At 35.6% G+C, this 15953-nt stretch overlaps 1 protein-coding gene across 3 annotated transcripts in view; it reads right to left on the bottom strand.

The window, feature by feature from the left end:
* Positions 1 to 11832: 11832 nt before the first annotated feature.
* LOC118279629 (unconventional myosin-Va) overlaps positions 11833 to 15953 on the bottom strand; it is a 70622-nt gene continuing 66501 nt past the window's right edge. For 2 of the 3 annotated variants that reach the window (XM_050702597.1, XM_050702599.1), the window contains 5 exons: positions 15093 to 15304; positions 14440 to 14589; positions 13544 to 13675; positions 12994 to 13110; positions 11833 to 12611 (listed from right to left, as the gene is read on the bottom strand). In XM_050702597.1, coding sequence (XP_050558554.1) covers positions 12483 to 12611; positions 12994 to 13110; positions 13544 to 13675; positions 14440 to 14589; positions 15093 to 15304 — 740 coding nt within the window. In that variant the 3' untranslated portion in view covers positions 11833 to 12482. The remainder of the gene's footprint in view (positions 12612 to 12993; positions 13111 to 13543; positions 13676 to 14439; positions 14590 to 15092; positions 15305 to 15953) is intronic. The other variant, XM_050702598.1, reaches the window with a different exon arrangement.

Here is a 15953-nt window from a genome sequence, read left to right as displayed (position 1 = left end):
ATACATAGTTGCTGATTCAACATGATTCACAGTTTTCAAATAAGAATTTGTTTAAAATAGTCAGTTTTGATAGATAACACGTATGAGGAAACCTCTTAATATGACTTAATTTAAACCACATATTTGTTATCATCTTGGCTGACGATATACGAAAAATGAGCGAAATAGGTCCAGTAGGTAAGCCAAAAAGTGCATTATTCTCTTTGAGCTAATTTGAACACTCTTTACAAATACGGTATTATAACAGCCGCATCGCATGTGAGTAACATTCCTAGACAACTTTCAAAATTACAGCTCTTCTGTAGTCAAGGAATATGAAGCTGTTCATACAGAATTTAATACTTGATTACCTAATTTCATTATTTATTTTGTGTTAAAAATTAAAATTTTGAAGTTTCGGTTTTCGTTGAAATAAGTATTTAGTGATATTATGCTTCTGTGGACGAGTACCACTTGTAGTTTCATTTAAGTCATATGAGTGATCTCCATACTGTATCTGAAGACCTTGAAACACTTTCTTTTTATATATTTTCACGCCTTTTTATCCCCGAAGGGGTAGGCAGAGGTGCACATTATAGTATGTAATACCACAGTACAATGTACACCCACTTTTCACAATTTACGTTGTAAGTCCCATGTAATAGGTGGTGAGCCTATTGCCATATACTGGGCACATTTCCAGACTCCGTGCTACCACTGACAAACTAGCGAAAAACCGAAAAACGTCCAGTAATACTTTGCGCGACCCGGGAATCGAACCCGAGACCCCTTGCCCGGCAGTCGCATTTGCAACCACTCGGCCAACGAGTGTAACACTTTCTTTTTTCGTAAAAAGTAATCCTTGTGGCCAGTCCAATCCAATCTCTCCACTACATGAGACGCTGTTTACAATATAGTCATTTAATATTATGTAAACATATTATATAATATTTGGATTTAGCTGTAATAATATGTAACATATTACACTCACAGTGTTTAAATAAATATTAAATGCATTCATACTTAATGACAAAGGTATGTCAATAATCCGAGAAAAGTATACTAACTTTTTTTTAGATGATCCAATGCAAGAAGGCAAGAGGTAGTGACTAATACTGACTAAAAACCACCCCGTATCTTTTCTTGTTAAGGGGAGAAAATCATCCAATGACTTCTCCCGCCCTGGGCGAGGCGAGAGGGAATGTCAGACTCTTACTGACTAAAAACCATCCCGTTCCTACTCCTGCTTTGAGCGGGAGACACGGTAACCTGCTAGGTAGTCCGCAGCTCCGGATCAGGCATCAGCCCTACTGGGCCCAATCTGTGGTGGTCTGATGGCTCTTTGAGACGTGCGCAGAACGCTACCCGCCGTACGCTCGGGTCAGGTTCTGAACCCTTAGTACGAGTTTGCTTTACGTTAAACGAAAACGAAACGAGTCCGCATTAGGCGCCGTGATTGGTCGGTACGAATAAACCAACCAATCAGAGCACCGAATACGACTCGTTTCGATTTCATTAAACGTAAAAAAAAACTCGTACTAAGTTTTCTTGTCCGGAAGCGAGTGACCTTACTCGCTTAATTAATTTTTATTAATTTTCCTTAAAGTAAAAGAATTGTTAAACACTTATAAAGTGTGAACAGAAGAGCGATTCATATTTTTTCATAACCAATGTCATTATAACAGAGGCCATCCCAAGATCAAACGATAACAATTGCTTTATTTCTTCAATCAATTTTTTATTACAGAATCGATTAAACAGTACTTACACTCGATTGAAATTCAATTGAAGTGACAAAACTAAAACCGCGGTTAATTATGAGGAATTTTACAAGTAAATTCTTTCAACAATGAAGAATGGGACTTGATAATTGTAGCTCTATAATCGCCATAATTGGATATTATTTATTTTTAATCTGTTCTTTAATCTGTTTCGAGTAAACAGATTTATTTTTAATCTGTTAACTCGAAAACCGACGTGAAACAACGCTTGCGTTGTGTTTCGTTGTGTGAGTGAGGTTACTGGAGGCCTAATTCTCCTTTCCCAATCTTCCCGATTCCCGAACAACAACCCTTAAATTCCTAACTCCCAAAAAGCCGGCAACGCAAACGAAACTTCGCATTCGAGTAGCTCTACAAGCCCATGTTAAAAAATTGATGGGTCATTTGAACCACCAGGTGACCTATCTAGAACGATATAAGAGCATAAAATAATAAGATTTAGCACTATGCCTAAGCTTTTTTTATGAGACAAGCCCGCCACAACCTCCCATACCGCTGCAACTCCTGTAAGCCAGGATCTACAGTAGATACTACTATGAAAACACTGGAACACTGAAGTTCGGCGCGTCCCAGGGACATGAATGACTGTCTTGGATCCTGAAACAAAAATATTATTAGAGGCGAAGAAAAAGAAAACGACGTCAATTGTAAGCTGTCCAATTACTGCTGGACAGACTCGTTGGTCGAGTGGTCGTAAGTGCGACTGCCGGGCAAGGGGTCTCGATCGATTGTTCGATTCCCGAGTCGAGCAAAATATTGCTAGGATTTTTTCGGTTTTTCGAAAATTTCTCAGCAATAGCACGGAGTCAGGAAATGTGCCCAGTAGGTATATGGCAATAGGCTCACCCCCTATTACATATGGGACTTATAACACAAATGGTGAAAAGTGGGTGTACATTGTGTAGCGGCATTACGTGTCGTAATGTGCACCTCTGCCTACCCCTTAGGGGATAAAAGGCGTAACGTTATGACATTCTTACCGCCGATAGATCCATTATAAAGATAATAAGAAAACGTGCAGTGCCGTAAAAAAAGTGGTGCGCCACAAAGTCGGTTTTTTTTTAATTTTCCGACAATTACCAGAGTATAATTTGGTCATTTGATTTTGTACGGCATCTGTGTCTATTTCAAATATTTCAATACTGCTTACTAATCCATTATTCCGCAACGACTTACAAAAATCATGCGACATCATTTTTTGCGAAATCATTTTCATGCGAAATCATTTTTTATGGTATAAGCCGGTAAATGAATAGACGGATCACCTGATGGTAAGCAATCGCCGCCGCCCATGGACACCCGAAACACCAGCGGCGTTACAAGTGCGTTGCCGGCCTTTTGGGGGTTAGAAATTTAAGGTTTGTTGGGGAATCGGGGATTGGGAAGATTGGGTAATTGGGCCTCCGGTAACCTCATTCACACAACGAAATACGTTGTTTCACGTTGGTTTTCTGTGAGGCCGTGGTATCACTCCGGTCGAGCCGGCCCATTCGTGCTGAAGCATGGCTCTCCCACATAAGTAGGTACCTAACGTATTTCACGTAGTATAGGTATAGTCATTATTGTCATAAACATTACAGAAACAAAAATTACATACATAAGTAGATCCTAAATAAAACAAAATAGGTGACACACATTACCTAAATGAAAAAAACATCATTAAATATTTAACTTATACAAACTAAACAGTTAATAACACAATTATGTATAATCAAGCAACTACGTAGTTTAAAAGAAAAAAAGAAAATTGCTTCATTTAGGTACTTAGAATAAAATACCCTAAATTATCGTTATAGTGCCTATAGGTACCTCTGGAGCTGCGGACTACCTTTTTTTAAGGGGGGAAATTATCCAATAACTAATCCCACCCCGTGTTAGACGAGAGGGAGTGTCAGACTCTTACTGAGTAAAAACCACCCCGTTCCTACCCATGCCTTTTCGAGTCGGAGCCCCGGTAAACCCGCTAGGTAGTCCGCAGCTCCGGATCAGGCATCAGCCTTGCTGGGTCCCATCTGTGGTGGCCTGATGAAGCTCGAAAGGCAGGAGTAGGAACGGGGTGGTTTTTAGTCAGTAAGAGTCTGACACTCCCTCTCGCCTCACCCATGACGGGAGAAGTCATTGGACGATCCCCCCCCCCCCTAAAAATACCTATATACTGTACCTATTTATTTCGTAAGCATTTGTAGGTAACGATTTACATAGGTAAGTATGAACTATTTTTTATCTATTTACGTATTTGTGTATCTTCACCTAGTTACAGATTATAAAGGTATTTACTAAGATTACCTACGATTAAGTTGACGATATTTAGATAGATAATTATGTACCTACATGTACATACCTCTTTTTTGTTGACGGGGGGGAACCTTTTTTTATGAAGGTGGGGGGAGTAAAGTATTTTTTTAGAGCTCTAACGCGTCTTAAACTAGTCGAGAAACATCGTTGACCAGTTACGTAGGTTTTTTGACTTCTCTCGCCAGGGCGAGGCGAGAGGGAGTGTCAGACTCTTACTGACTAAAAACCACCCCGTTCCAACTCCTGCTTGTCGAGCCGGAGCCTCGGCAAACCCGCTAGGTAGTCCGCAGCTCCGGATCAGGCATCAGCCCTACTGGGCCTCATCTGTGGTGGTCTGATGGCTCTTTGAGGCGGAACGCGACGCACCGCAGTTACGTAGGTAAAGTTTTTAACACAATAATATAGTCAATGTGACATTAATTGCCCTAGGATTATAATGAGGATAACAAATCTATTACTGATAACCGAATTGTACCAATCATCTGATAATTTAAACGATTATATTCTGGGGGCCACAATTTTAATATTAGGTAGGTACCTATACACAAAACAACCAGTATAAACTGACTGATGAATGTGGGGAAAGATCATACAAGACGAGTTCATGATAAATTGGATTTAAAGCTGGATGAGTAGCATTGTATTTAGATAAAACTTAGCTCCGGCTTTATTCAATGAAAGAAGGAAGTTGATTAATATTATTAGAATGTAATAAAACATATCTGTTTTGACTTCCTTAGTAACTGCTCACGTACACACGGCTACATTGAGACTTATAAATACGAGACCCCTTGTTCGGCAGTGGCACTTGCGACCACTCGACCAACGGGGCAGTCTATTCTTTTATATTAGTATAGATTTATTTTATGGGCCCCTAACGCGTCTTGAAACTAGTCGATAAACATCGTTGACCAGTCACGTAGGTTTTTTTAAAGAGGGGTAAATCAACCAACGACTTCTCTCGCCGGGGCAAGGCGAGAGTGAGTGCCAAACTCTTACTGACCAAAAACCACCCCGTTCCTACTCCTGCTTTGAGCCGGAGCCCGGGTTTGACTTCAGCCCTATTGGGCCCTGTATGTGGTGATCTGAAGGCTCTTTGAGGCGCGCCGTACGCACGGGTCTCATTCGGGTCAGGCGATGAGCTATCCTTGCTCGCCGCCCGCATGGAAACATCACGCTACAATCAATAGGAGCCGAGCAGCGAGTAAACGCAAGAGGAACTAATGTTAAAATAAAACTAAAGTAAAATTTAATAAATGATTTTAATAACATAACACCTATGGAATGTACAGCTCACATAACACAATGTTAACACATAAAATAATTCTCTATGATTTTAAATCCACAATTATCTTAACAATCATAAGATTTTTTTTAAGAATTAACTATTAAAATAATTAAATAGATATGCTATATATTGCTTCATATAATTATTTTTCAAAATAAATGACACGAGAGATCATTATGACAATACATAATTAGGGAATGTTTGTCATATAATTTCATTGATTTAAATTAATCATTATTTTGTCATTCAATATAACAGATTATTTCCGCAAAATGACACAATAGGGTAGATGACTAATTTTTATTTTAATGTCCCTCTTATGTTATTTTAAAACATTAGACACGTAATGTTTATTTTCTTTCGGAAACAAATACTTTCGAAGATATATCGATTTGAAATATCGCGTAACATCACTTCTAAGTACATTTTATACGTAGAAATGACGTATTTTAACTTTGATTCGTTTTATCTAAGTATTGTTATCTTATAAGACAAAATAAAAAAATACGTGTCTAATATTTTTTCGTTACCTAACTGACGGACTAAATAGATTTTAAATTTTCATACCCCGTCATCATCCCTATTATGTCATATTTAAAATGACAATGTTTTAACAGTCATGTTATACATGTGTCATAAAGATTATATGCCGTGTGTTTTAAGATTACATATGACAATGTAATTACAAGTTTTATGTAATCAGGAAATTACATTTCCGGCCATTTAATTCTTCTGTATTTAAGAAGATAAGCTACTTTTGCTCTTTATTTTTTTTAATATTAAACGGTTTTATTTAGCTTTGCCACATTTTTTGTTAGAAATGTAGTAATGGGAATTTTACCCGGATGATTTTTCAAAAACTTTAACTTTTATTTAACAAATCATTATTCCCGCGTTATTAAGCATCGTGGTAGCTTATTATCATCCTTATTTTTATTGGATTGGTTGAGAGCAGTGTCACAGCTTAATTTATTGAAACCAAATTTTGTGTTTCAATAGAATTGTTTACTTTTTGTGATTTTTTTTTTTTGAAGAATCACCACCCCTTTCTGAAGGCAGATTGATCTAATATTTGGTGCACACTCTTAATCTTGATGAGCATATAAAATAATCTAATCCACAACTACCTTTATATTGATATCATGTATACCATTATGGATATCAAACGAAAGGGCTTGATTGGTAGAATAGAGCTCATTAAAACCGTTTAACATTAAAAAATATATTTTTAATGTATTACTTGTATATTAACGCGTGATCATAACTTTGAGATATATAATCAAATTTCATTTTCTTTAACTTCAAATAGATATATTTTAATTAATAACAATATATAATATACATTATAGCACGATTTTTTAACAAATTGACATGCCAGATTACATTTTAACATACAATATTTAATTTTATTAAATAAATGGAATGTTTTCAATAAATTCATAATAGTTGAGCACACTAAATAATTTTCACATACATAATTTTATTATTTTACTATTAATTAATACATAAATGTATAACGCAACGATTTATATATTTTTCTATAATTTCAATACATGTTACACAACAAGAAATGTAAGTAAATAAATATCTATTATATCTACAGTTATATAATTTTATGATTATGACAATTTTAAATAGAGATATAGTTTTATTATTTGGCCAATGGACTCTTGTCATACAGTTTATTATAGTTTCAATAAAACATGGCCCAGGCTTAGGATTTTCTCCTGTGTCGTGGGTGCGTTTACAAACATACAATGTCACATACGAGTACACATGACACCCAGACCCGGAACAACAATTTGTGGATCACACAAGGAATTGTTCCGTGCGGGGATCGAAATCGTGGCAGCCAGTTACGTGAGTAAGCCGATAACATAATAATTAATTTAGTATGTCTCACGAAAGTTACAATAAAAAGAATACTAGTAATACATGTTTCCATAACAATTGTCCATTGACCAAATACATTGTCACAATCACACACACATAATTAAATAAATAAATAACAACAATTAAGTACATTTCAAGTAGATGCTAAATACTGCTTTATAAAATTATTCTATTAAGTACATATTAGTGCCTTGCTGCGTTGCTTTCACCGTACGACAGCAGATCAAGATATACCTTCTGACAACTTTTTTTAATTAGATTTTCACCTTTATTGTCTACTAGCTAAGTGTGGGAGAGCCATGCTTCGGCACGAATGGGCCGGCTCGACCGGAGTGATATAGTTATGAAAAAGTCGACAGAATGGAGTAGTTTGATCTGCTGTAAATAACTATTTTAGAATACTATATATTTCTAGTATCTGTACTATATTTAAGATCTAGTTTTTTACTAAAATTCTTCCTTCTTTGAACAGGATGTTAGGTTAAATGAGAAACGTAATGAAACGGGATATTGGTGTTCGATTCTCGACTTAAACATATCTATGACTTAAAGAAGTCGCACATACACTATCGACGAGCAAATCAACGAATGACAAGATGCAAGCACCCATTACTGGCTGTGCCGGCAGCCCGAACAGTCGCGCATGCAAATTCTCCACTCGTTCGTGCATTGACGATGATCAATGCTCTCTTGACGTCCGCACCAGAGTGTGATTTGTTCGCAGCGAGATGGAAGGATGTATGTCGTGAATGTTTAAGGTTTTGTGAGAAGATGGATGGCTGATGTATTAGTTTTAAGTAATTAAGATTATTGTACTATTTTATTTTATCTTTAACTGTATAATGTATTGGCTTAAGCTGTAAAATTATGCATGTTTTTTTTTTAATAAATAATAAATAATGACGACATAAATCCTCCATCGCACATGTAAAGTTTAAATGTGAATAAACATGGATAGAAAATCCCAACGAACCATAGTTGGGCAGAAAGCCCGCCAGGTATACACACCTCGCCTGGTCGGAGGATCCTCCTTTTCTTAGGGAACTTTACTGTTTTTTTTTTTTTTACATTTGATGGATCTACGTTTGGCCGCTATCTCACCTGATGGTAAGTGATGATGCGGCCTACGATGGAGCACGTCTGCCCATAAGCAACCTATTCACTCGGGCTTTGAAGACACCCAAGTTATACCCATCAGGAAACACAGACTAAGAAGTGTTTTTTTTTCTTCTCCGTTTTTCATTTAACTTAATATCCTGTATATATAAAGTGATATATGTATATAAGTATATATACTTTTAAAGCACCTAGCGTGAATGGTAACATTTATTATTAATAACTACAGTAATTTAATTAGATATAATAATAATAATTCAATAATTTTTCTTATTATTCCACTCTCATCTAATTTATTTATTTATTCATTGAGTCCACCATACATACTATTTATTTATTTATTTATTTTTTGGAAAAGTTGCAAAAATTATATGTATTTATTGGTGATGGCAAAATTAATCTTTTTTTTGAGGGGGAAAATCATCCAATGACTTCTCCCGCCTTGGGCGAGGCGAGAGGGAGTTTCAGACTCTTACTGACTAAAAACCACCCCGTTCCTTCTCCTGCTTTTCGAGCCGGAGCCCCGGTAAACCCGCTAGGTAGTCCGCAGCTCCGGATCAGGCTAAATTAATCTCGGTATTAATATCTGAGTAGAGTAATTTATTAATTAATTGTAGTATTATTTTAAATTCACATGTTATTAAGAGATTAAGAAAAAAAAAATCGGTGATTCCGAATCATTACATAGTATAAAACAAAGTCGCTTTCTCTGTCCCTTTGTATGCTTAAATCTTTAAAACTACGCAACAGATTTTGATGCGGTTTTTTTAATAGATAGAGTGATTTAAGAGGAAGGTTTATATGTATAATACATGCATAATATATCACCATTGCACTCATGCGAAGCGGGGGGTAGTATGTATATAAATAAATTTGCCTAAAAATTTTGCTTTGATCTTTCAACAATCGCCGTTACTTTTTAAATAATTTTTGCAACTTCTTCAAAAAACATATCAACACTAATATATTTTTCTATCATAATAATAATAAATCTTTCCATAAGCTATAATAACATCAATATAATTATATTTTAACTATTATAATGTATAATATAACGGAATGACACTAAACAAATTTATTATGAACAAAAAAAACAGCTGCAGCGCTTTCGAAATTTAAAATTACAGCGCTTTTTATACACAATTTTAATAATAATTATAATTTTACCATTTTTTATATAAAGATACTTATATATACATGTATCTTATATATTTTTATATCGAACACATATAAGTTAAGCATGTTTTTTTACATTTCGGCAGTACGCATCTCTTTTTAGCAAGCAGCATTTTTATTTTACAATTTTTGTTGCCATTAGGTGGCGCTGTTGTAGTTTTTAGTCATTTTTGACCATATTATTTTGTTGTTTTGCCCCGTTAGGACATATTATATAAACCTTTGAATCAAATAGTTAGTTAGTAAATAGACCTCTCTACTAGAGCCACCTAATGGCAAATTGTGAAAAGCGTCAAAAAACAGTTATAATTTTGAGGTTATATAGAATTTTCTAAACATGTCGAATCATAATTTTGTAAAATATTTTTACGTTTTAGCAGTTCTTTTTATAGATTTTGAACCAATTACTTTACCAAAAGTGGTGATTTTGAACTAAATAGGTGTTTAGCTACGTAGGTAACAAAAAATATGTAGATATTTCATGTTTTATGTTTTATATAAAAAAGAAAATGTATAAAATCTTACAATAATATGAAATAAAACTATCTTCGTTGATTCACGTAATACATTAGTCACTTTAAATAGGAAAATCAATAAAATAATTTAACCTAATAAATATATTGCTGACAAAAGCCTTATTTTTTACGTTCAAAATTCAAAGCAAACATATTTAAAATTAGCTATAATGTATTAACCCTTACGCAACCGAGTTGAAATCATTTGGGGCATTTAATACCCCCAATAGTATTCTAAGGGTTAAGTATAAATCATTTTTAATTTATACAATGACTAAACAATTCGATGTTTTGTGTTCTTAGTGCAAATTAATGAAACAAAATTACATCAAAATTTTACCAGCCGTTTTTGAGTTAATTTCACGATTTTGTTTTATTTTTCAACAAATGTAATATATTAATATGTATGTATATTTTAAAACTAGCTTTTACCAGCGACTTCGCTTGCATTCCTGTGGTATACAAAGTAGTATGTGTGTAATTCCAAACCATAATCTAACCCTGTTCCAAATTTCATTCTTCCCCTAACGGTCAACTTCACTACATAGTATTTATAAACCAAAGTCACTATTTTGGTCTGTTTGTCTGTATGGTTAGATCTCTAAAATTACGCAACGGGTTTTGATGCGATTTATTGTAATAGATAGAGTGATTCAAGAGGAAGGTTAATATGTAAAATACATGCATAATATATCACCATTGCACCCATGTAAAACTGAGGCGGGTCGCTAGTAATATTATAAATGTGGAAGTTTATTTGGATATTTGTCCGTCAATCACGCTGAAACTACAGAACGAATTTTGATGAAATTTGCTATACAGATGAGCTGACTTGGGTAATAGGATACTTTTTATCCCACGGGAACGCGGGTGAAGCCGCTGGCAGACGCTAGTATAACTATACTATTCGAAAAGGAAGACATATAAATTCTATGGAAGATTATGAACACAATAATTGAATAACATTAATGGCCGTTTTACCACCCTTTCTACACAATGTATTTTCTATTGTTGTCTTATTTACGAAAAGTTAAGAAACAGTGGTGTCATACTGTTACTGACTCAAATCCACTCCGTTCCTACTCCTTATTTTCGAACCGGAGCCTTGGTAACCTGCTAGGTAATCCGCAGCTCCGGGGTTAAGCTCTCTCTCTCTCTCTCTCTCTAAGCCTAAGACAGTTGACGTTTATCTATAACTTGATTGTCACCAACCTATAAGTGACACCTAGTTTTACAAGTAAGTAGTTATTTTAGGTGCTGCGTCCTGCTAAGTATCTTTTAGTTGACGAGATGGTAAAAACGGCCATTGGCTACCCAAAACTGGTTGAAATTTTAGGCAGTTCAAGTAGCCATATTGTTTGTTTCTTTTTTTTTGTGATTTAGAGAGCCACACTTCATAAACAATGTGTAAATGGAACGCTCTCAAACGCCGTAAATTGGTGATGGTAATATATGAGCTATATTTTTAAAAACAAGGATTTCAATGTTTATTTTATGTAATTAATAATAGTTGTAATCTACTGGAACATCATGCTTAAGGCTGATGTTGCATGAATAACACGAAAAACAAAAACGATTAAAATTATGAAAGCAAAAAAATTGTAGCGTTATTCGGGAACGTTCCGTTTACACCTTGTATATTTATAGATTACGATGTGAGTGAGAAAACCTATTCGTAGTGTTTCTGTCTCTTTCTTTCATTTATTTGCTTTGCTTTGTATAATAACATAAATATGATAAACTTCAAATATATCAGTTTTTAATGGAATGTATATTTAGCATATTTTAAAAATAAATACAGCATTACTCATTCGAGTATAAACAATAAACATAAATAAATAAATAATAAAATTAATACATCAATATTTATTTTATTACCAATTAAAATAAATATAATAATGGCACCATATTGAACGATTATTTTCGTATGGCAATAATAACGTAGGAACAAGAATGTTGAGCTAAACTGAATCTAAAGGCAAGGTGATAAGGATTAAAATTAATTGAGTTCAACTTACAACGAAAACTTTTTAAATATAAAAAAAAAGAAATTATTATGCATCTTATTATCATGTTTCTTATAAACTATTTCATAATTTTCTTCTATGGTCTTTTCGGTCTACTCGGTCTTTTGGTGAAAAAACCAAAAGACCGACACTATGGAATGTTATAACAAAACTAATCTATCATTTGAACATTTACCATATTATTTCTATCGTCTTTTTAGGTCTTTTAACTATATTACGTTCTCAGCTATGCACAAATTAATATAAAAAAACAATTATTGTTATATACTATCATGGTCTTCTATGGTCTACTCAATTTCCTATATTTTAACCAGTAGACCAATCTCTAAACGTTAATAAATAAAATCTAGAGCAGCTATAAGCTTATTTATTCACCTTAGTTTAACGGTCTTCTCCGGTCTACTTGGTCTTTTTATATTTTTGTGAGTAGACCCTCCAGTTCTAGGACTTCTGGTAACTCTATCGCCTCCAGACGTATAGATGATGGGTTGAACGGGAATTGAACCGAGAATATCATTTTCGTGTCCATTAGAAGATTTTGCTGTGAAAGAAAACAGAAATAGAATTAGTTCACATGAAAATGTACTTTATTTGTATACTGTTTTAGATGGTTTTTCAATGACAAATTTTCTATTAACTCGTTCTACTAGCGTTTAAATACCTACGTGATAAAGTAAATGTTTTGTTAAAGAAAAATGGACTTTAAAGTCTTTGCGATAAAGTAAACCATTCACCTTATCACCAAGACCTTTAAGTTAATTTTTCTTTAACAAAACTTTCTTTAATCAGACAGCCACTAAATTAGAACATCTTTATATTCATTTTTGTCAATGAAAATTGAGTTTTAAAATGAAAATTATAAGGTAAAAGTTTTGTCAAAGAAAATTAGACTTAAATACCAAGATAATAAGGTTTAAACTTACAGGATCCTTATCAGGATTAGCTCCTGTCTTCTCCTGCATTTTCTTCTGTATTTCGTGGATGAATTCTCGCGTTACTTTCACTTCGTACTCTTCAGCCGGAGTATACATGTTCAGTATCTGGGTAAGGCAAAAAAAATTGAATTAATAATACCTACAATGTTTTTATTCTTCTAAGACGTGGGAGAGCCATGCTTCGGCACGAATGGGCCGGCTCGATCGGAGTGATACCACGGCCGAGCAGAAAACCGACGTGAAACAACGCTTGCATTGTGTTTCGTTGTGTGAGTGAGGTTACCGGAGGCCCAATTCCCCCTTCCCAATCTTCTCAATCCCCGATTCCCCAACAACCCTTAAATTCCTAACCCCCAAAAGACAGGCAACCCACTTGTAACGCCTCTGGTGTTTCAAGTGTCCATTGGCGCCGGCGATTGTTTACCATCAGGCGATACGTCTGCTCATTTACCGGCGGTGTTTCTTAAAAATAACCCTGCTTCTGGCGCAGTCGGGTAAAAACTAAACCTTATTTCAATTGCAATAAGGCTCCACTTACCTTGCAGACTTGCATGGCGGTGAGGTTAGCGCACATATCGACAGTACTCTGCACATCTTGCATGGACTTGCGAGCTTGAAGCAATTGGACCGCTTGGGTGATTGGCTTCAAAACGCCTAGTATTTCTTCCACCTGCAAAATGTATGCTATTTTGTAGGGATTAAGGTTGAATATAATTTGTATAATAAAATATAATATAAATAGAATTGATATTTCCAGTTTATTTATGGTAGTTCCTATACATATACCAGGTACAATCAAGGCTTGAATCCAATTCCGATCGATCGACATTGAAATTGTTGCAACACTATTAAATGAACTAAATGGTATTAAAACAGCTACAATTGTGGTTGTATAATTTTGACATACAAGGTGAGATACGTTCAATATTTAAGGACGTGACAGTATGCGAACATACATTATGAAATAAAATAACATAAAAATTAAATATTAAATAACTTCTTAGTAAACTTCGTACACAGTACACCGAGAGTCCAGTATTTATTTATTTAACTGCGTAATACTTGGACACCGCGCGGACTGAGACTGAGATTGGTTTCAAGAGTAAGCGCCTAGGTTTCATTTCATTACTGAGCATTATTCGAAAATACCCTATCAAACTTTCTCCGGAAATAAAACACGAAACCCTTTGTACTTAGCAGTCGCATTCAATTTTTTTTAACAAACTTCCTTGCTACTTTGGTAGCGGAATTCTTTGCCGGAGTCAGTGTTTCCTGATGGGTATAACCTGAGTGTCTTCAATTCTTCAATTGCTTATGGGCAGACGTGCTCCATCGTAGGCCGCATCATCACTTACCATCAGGTGAGATAGCGGCCAAACTTCAAAAAAAAACATAATTAAAAAAACTATAAAAGTAATTAAAACAAGTACTTACACTCTTCTGCCCATACTCAGCGAGATGCTCCTTGATCCAAGTCTCGAGATGGGAGATGTTGTACCTGATCTGCAGCCCCTTGGCCCAGCAGCACAGGTCCTTGCGCAGCAGCAGCTGGTTCAAGCTGTACGCGCATATGTAGTAGAATAACTGGAATGAAAGAATTAATTTGCATAATAAAATTTTTGGAATAAATTTATATTTCTACCCCTTCCCCCTCAAAACCCCCTTTTAGAGGGGAGGGGGGAAATAGTAAGTGTGGGAGAGCTACGCTTCGGCCCTGCTGCTGACGTGAAACAACTTGCGTTGTGTTTCGTTGTGTGAGTGAGGTTATCGGAGGTTTAATTACCCGAATTCCGATTCCCCAACAACGCTTAAATTCCTAACCCCCAAAAAGCTGACAACACACTTGTAACGCCTCTGGTGTTTCATATGTCCATGGGCTTTGCTTACCATTGCTTACCATCAAGTGATCCGTCTTCTCGTTTACCGGCTTATACCATAAAACAATTAAGCTTGTTTGACCTCACCTTTAATTTTTTTTTTATTTAAAAAGTTTTATGCAACAGTACATGGGGGAAAATAATTCCGTTGGCATTTTCTGCCTGTCTGACCTTTGTAAAACCAAAAACATAAATATAATTAAAACATACCTGTTTAAATATCATCAGCCTCAAGGGCTGGTCGACGGCGAAGGTGTGGAGATGGTCGTGTGTGGCGGAGAGTTCCTGCTTGAGGCGCTGGGGCCCGGCGCCGGCCTGCGGGGGCCGCGCGCTGGGGCCCGACAGCCCGCTGATCTCCTCGTGCTCCAGGATCGCCGGGATTATCAGCCGCTCTAGCTGACGCTCCAGCAGGTGGATGAGGCCTGGTGAGGAATTCATTATTTTAGTAAACTGTATAAATTAAAACATGGTATGTGTGGAAAACCATGCTTCGGCCCTGCTAGGTTGACTGGCTAAATCGGAGTGATACCACAGACTCTCAGAAAACCTACGTTAAACAACGCTTGAACCCAATGACAGATTCCCCAACAACCCTTAAATTCCTAACCCCCAAAAGGCCATCAACGCACTTGTAACGCCTCTGATGTTTCAGGTGTCCATAGGCGGTAGCGATTGCTTTCCATCACGTGATTGTACCGCTCGTTCACCGGTTTAAACCATAAAAAAAATTGTACTACCATGTAGTTTGAAGCAAAGTATTCTTGCGCTTTATTGGGAACATGAACACTAGACATTGAACACATAAAGAAAACTATGACAGCTACTAAAGTTAAAAAACTGAGTCGCAATTGTCAGCGCCCATCCAGGTACGGTAAATTAATTGTTCCAGTTTTAAATTAATATATTAAACATAACGATATAATAAATTAAACGAACATAAAAACATATACAATGTGATAGGTGTGAGACTTCTAACCCGTTAAGGCTGAGTACTACATCTAATTTTATCGACAAAAGTCGGGGGCCGAAGGGGTCGAATCCCCTACCCTTAAAGTTATGACTATTTTAATA

Source organism: Spodoptera frugiperda, chromosome 22 (genome assembly GCF_023101765.2).
Source record: "Spodoptera frugiperda isolate SF20-4 chromosome 22, AGI-APGP_CSIRO_Sfru_2.0, whole genome shotgun sequence".
Lineage (NCBI taxonomy): Eukaryota > Metazoa > Arthropoda > Insecta > Lepidoptera > Noctuidae > Spodoptera > Spodoptera frugiperda.
This window is presented reverse-complemented; position numbering and strand designations above follow the sequence as displayed.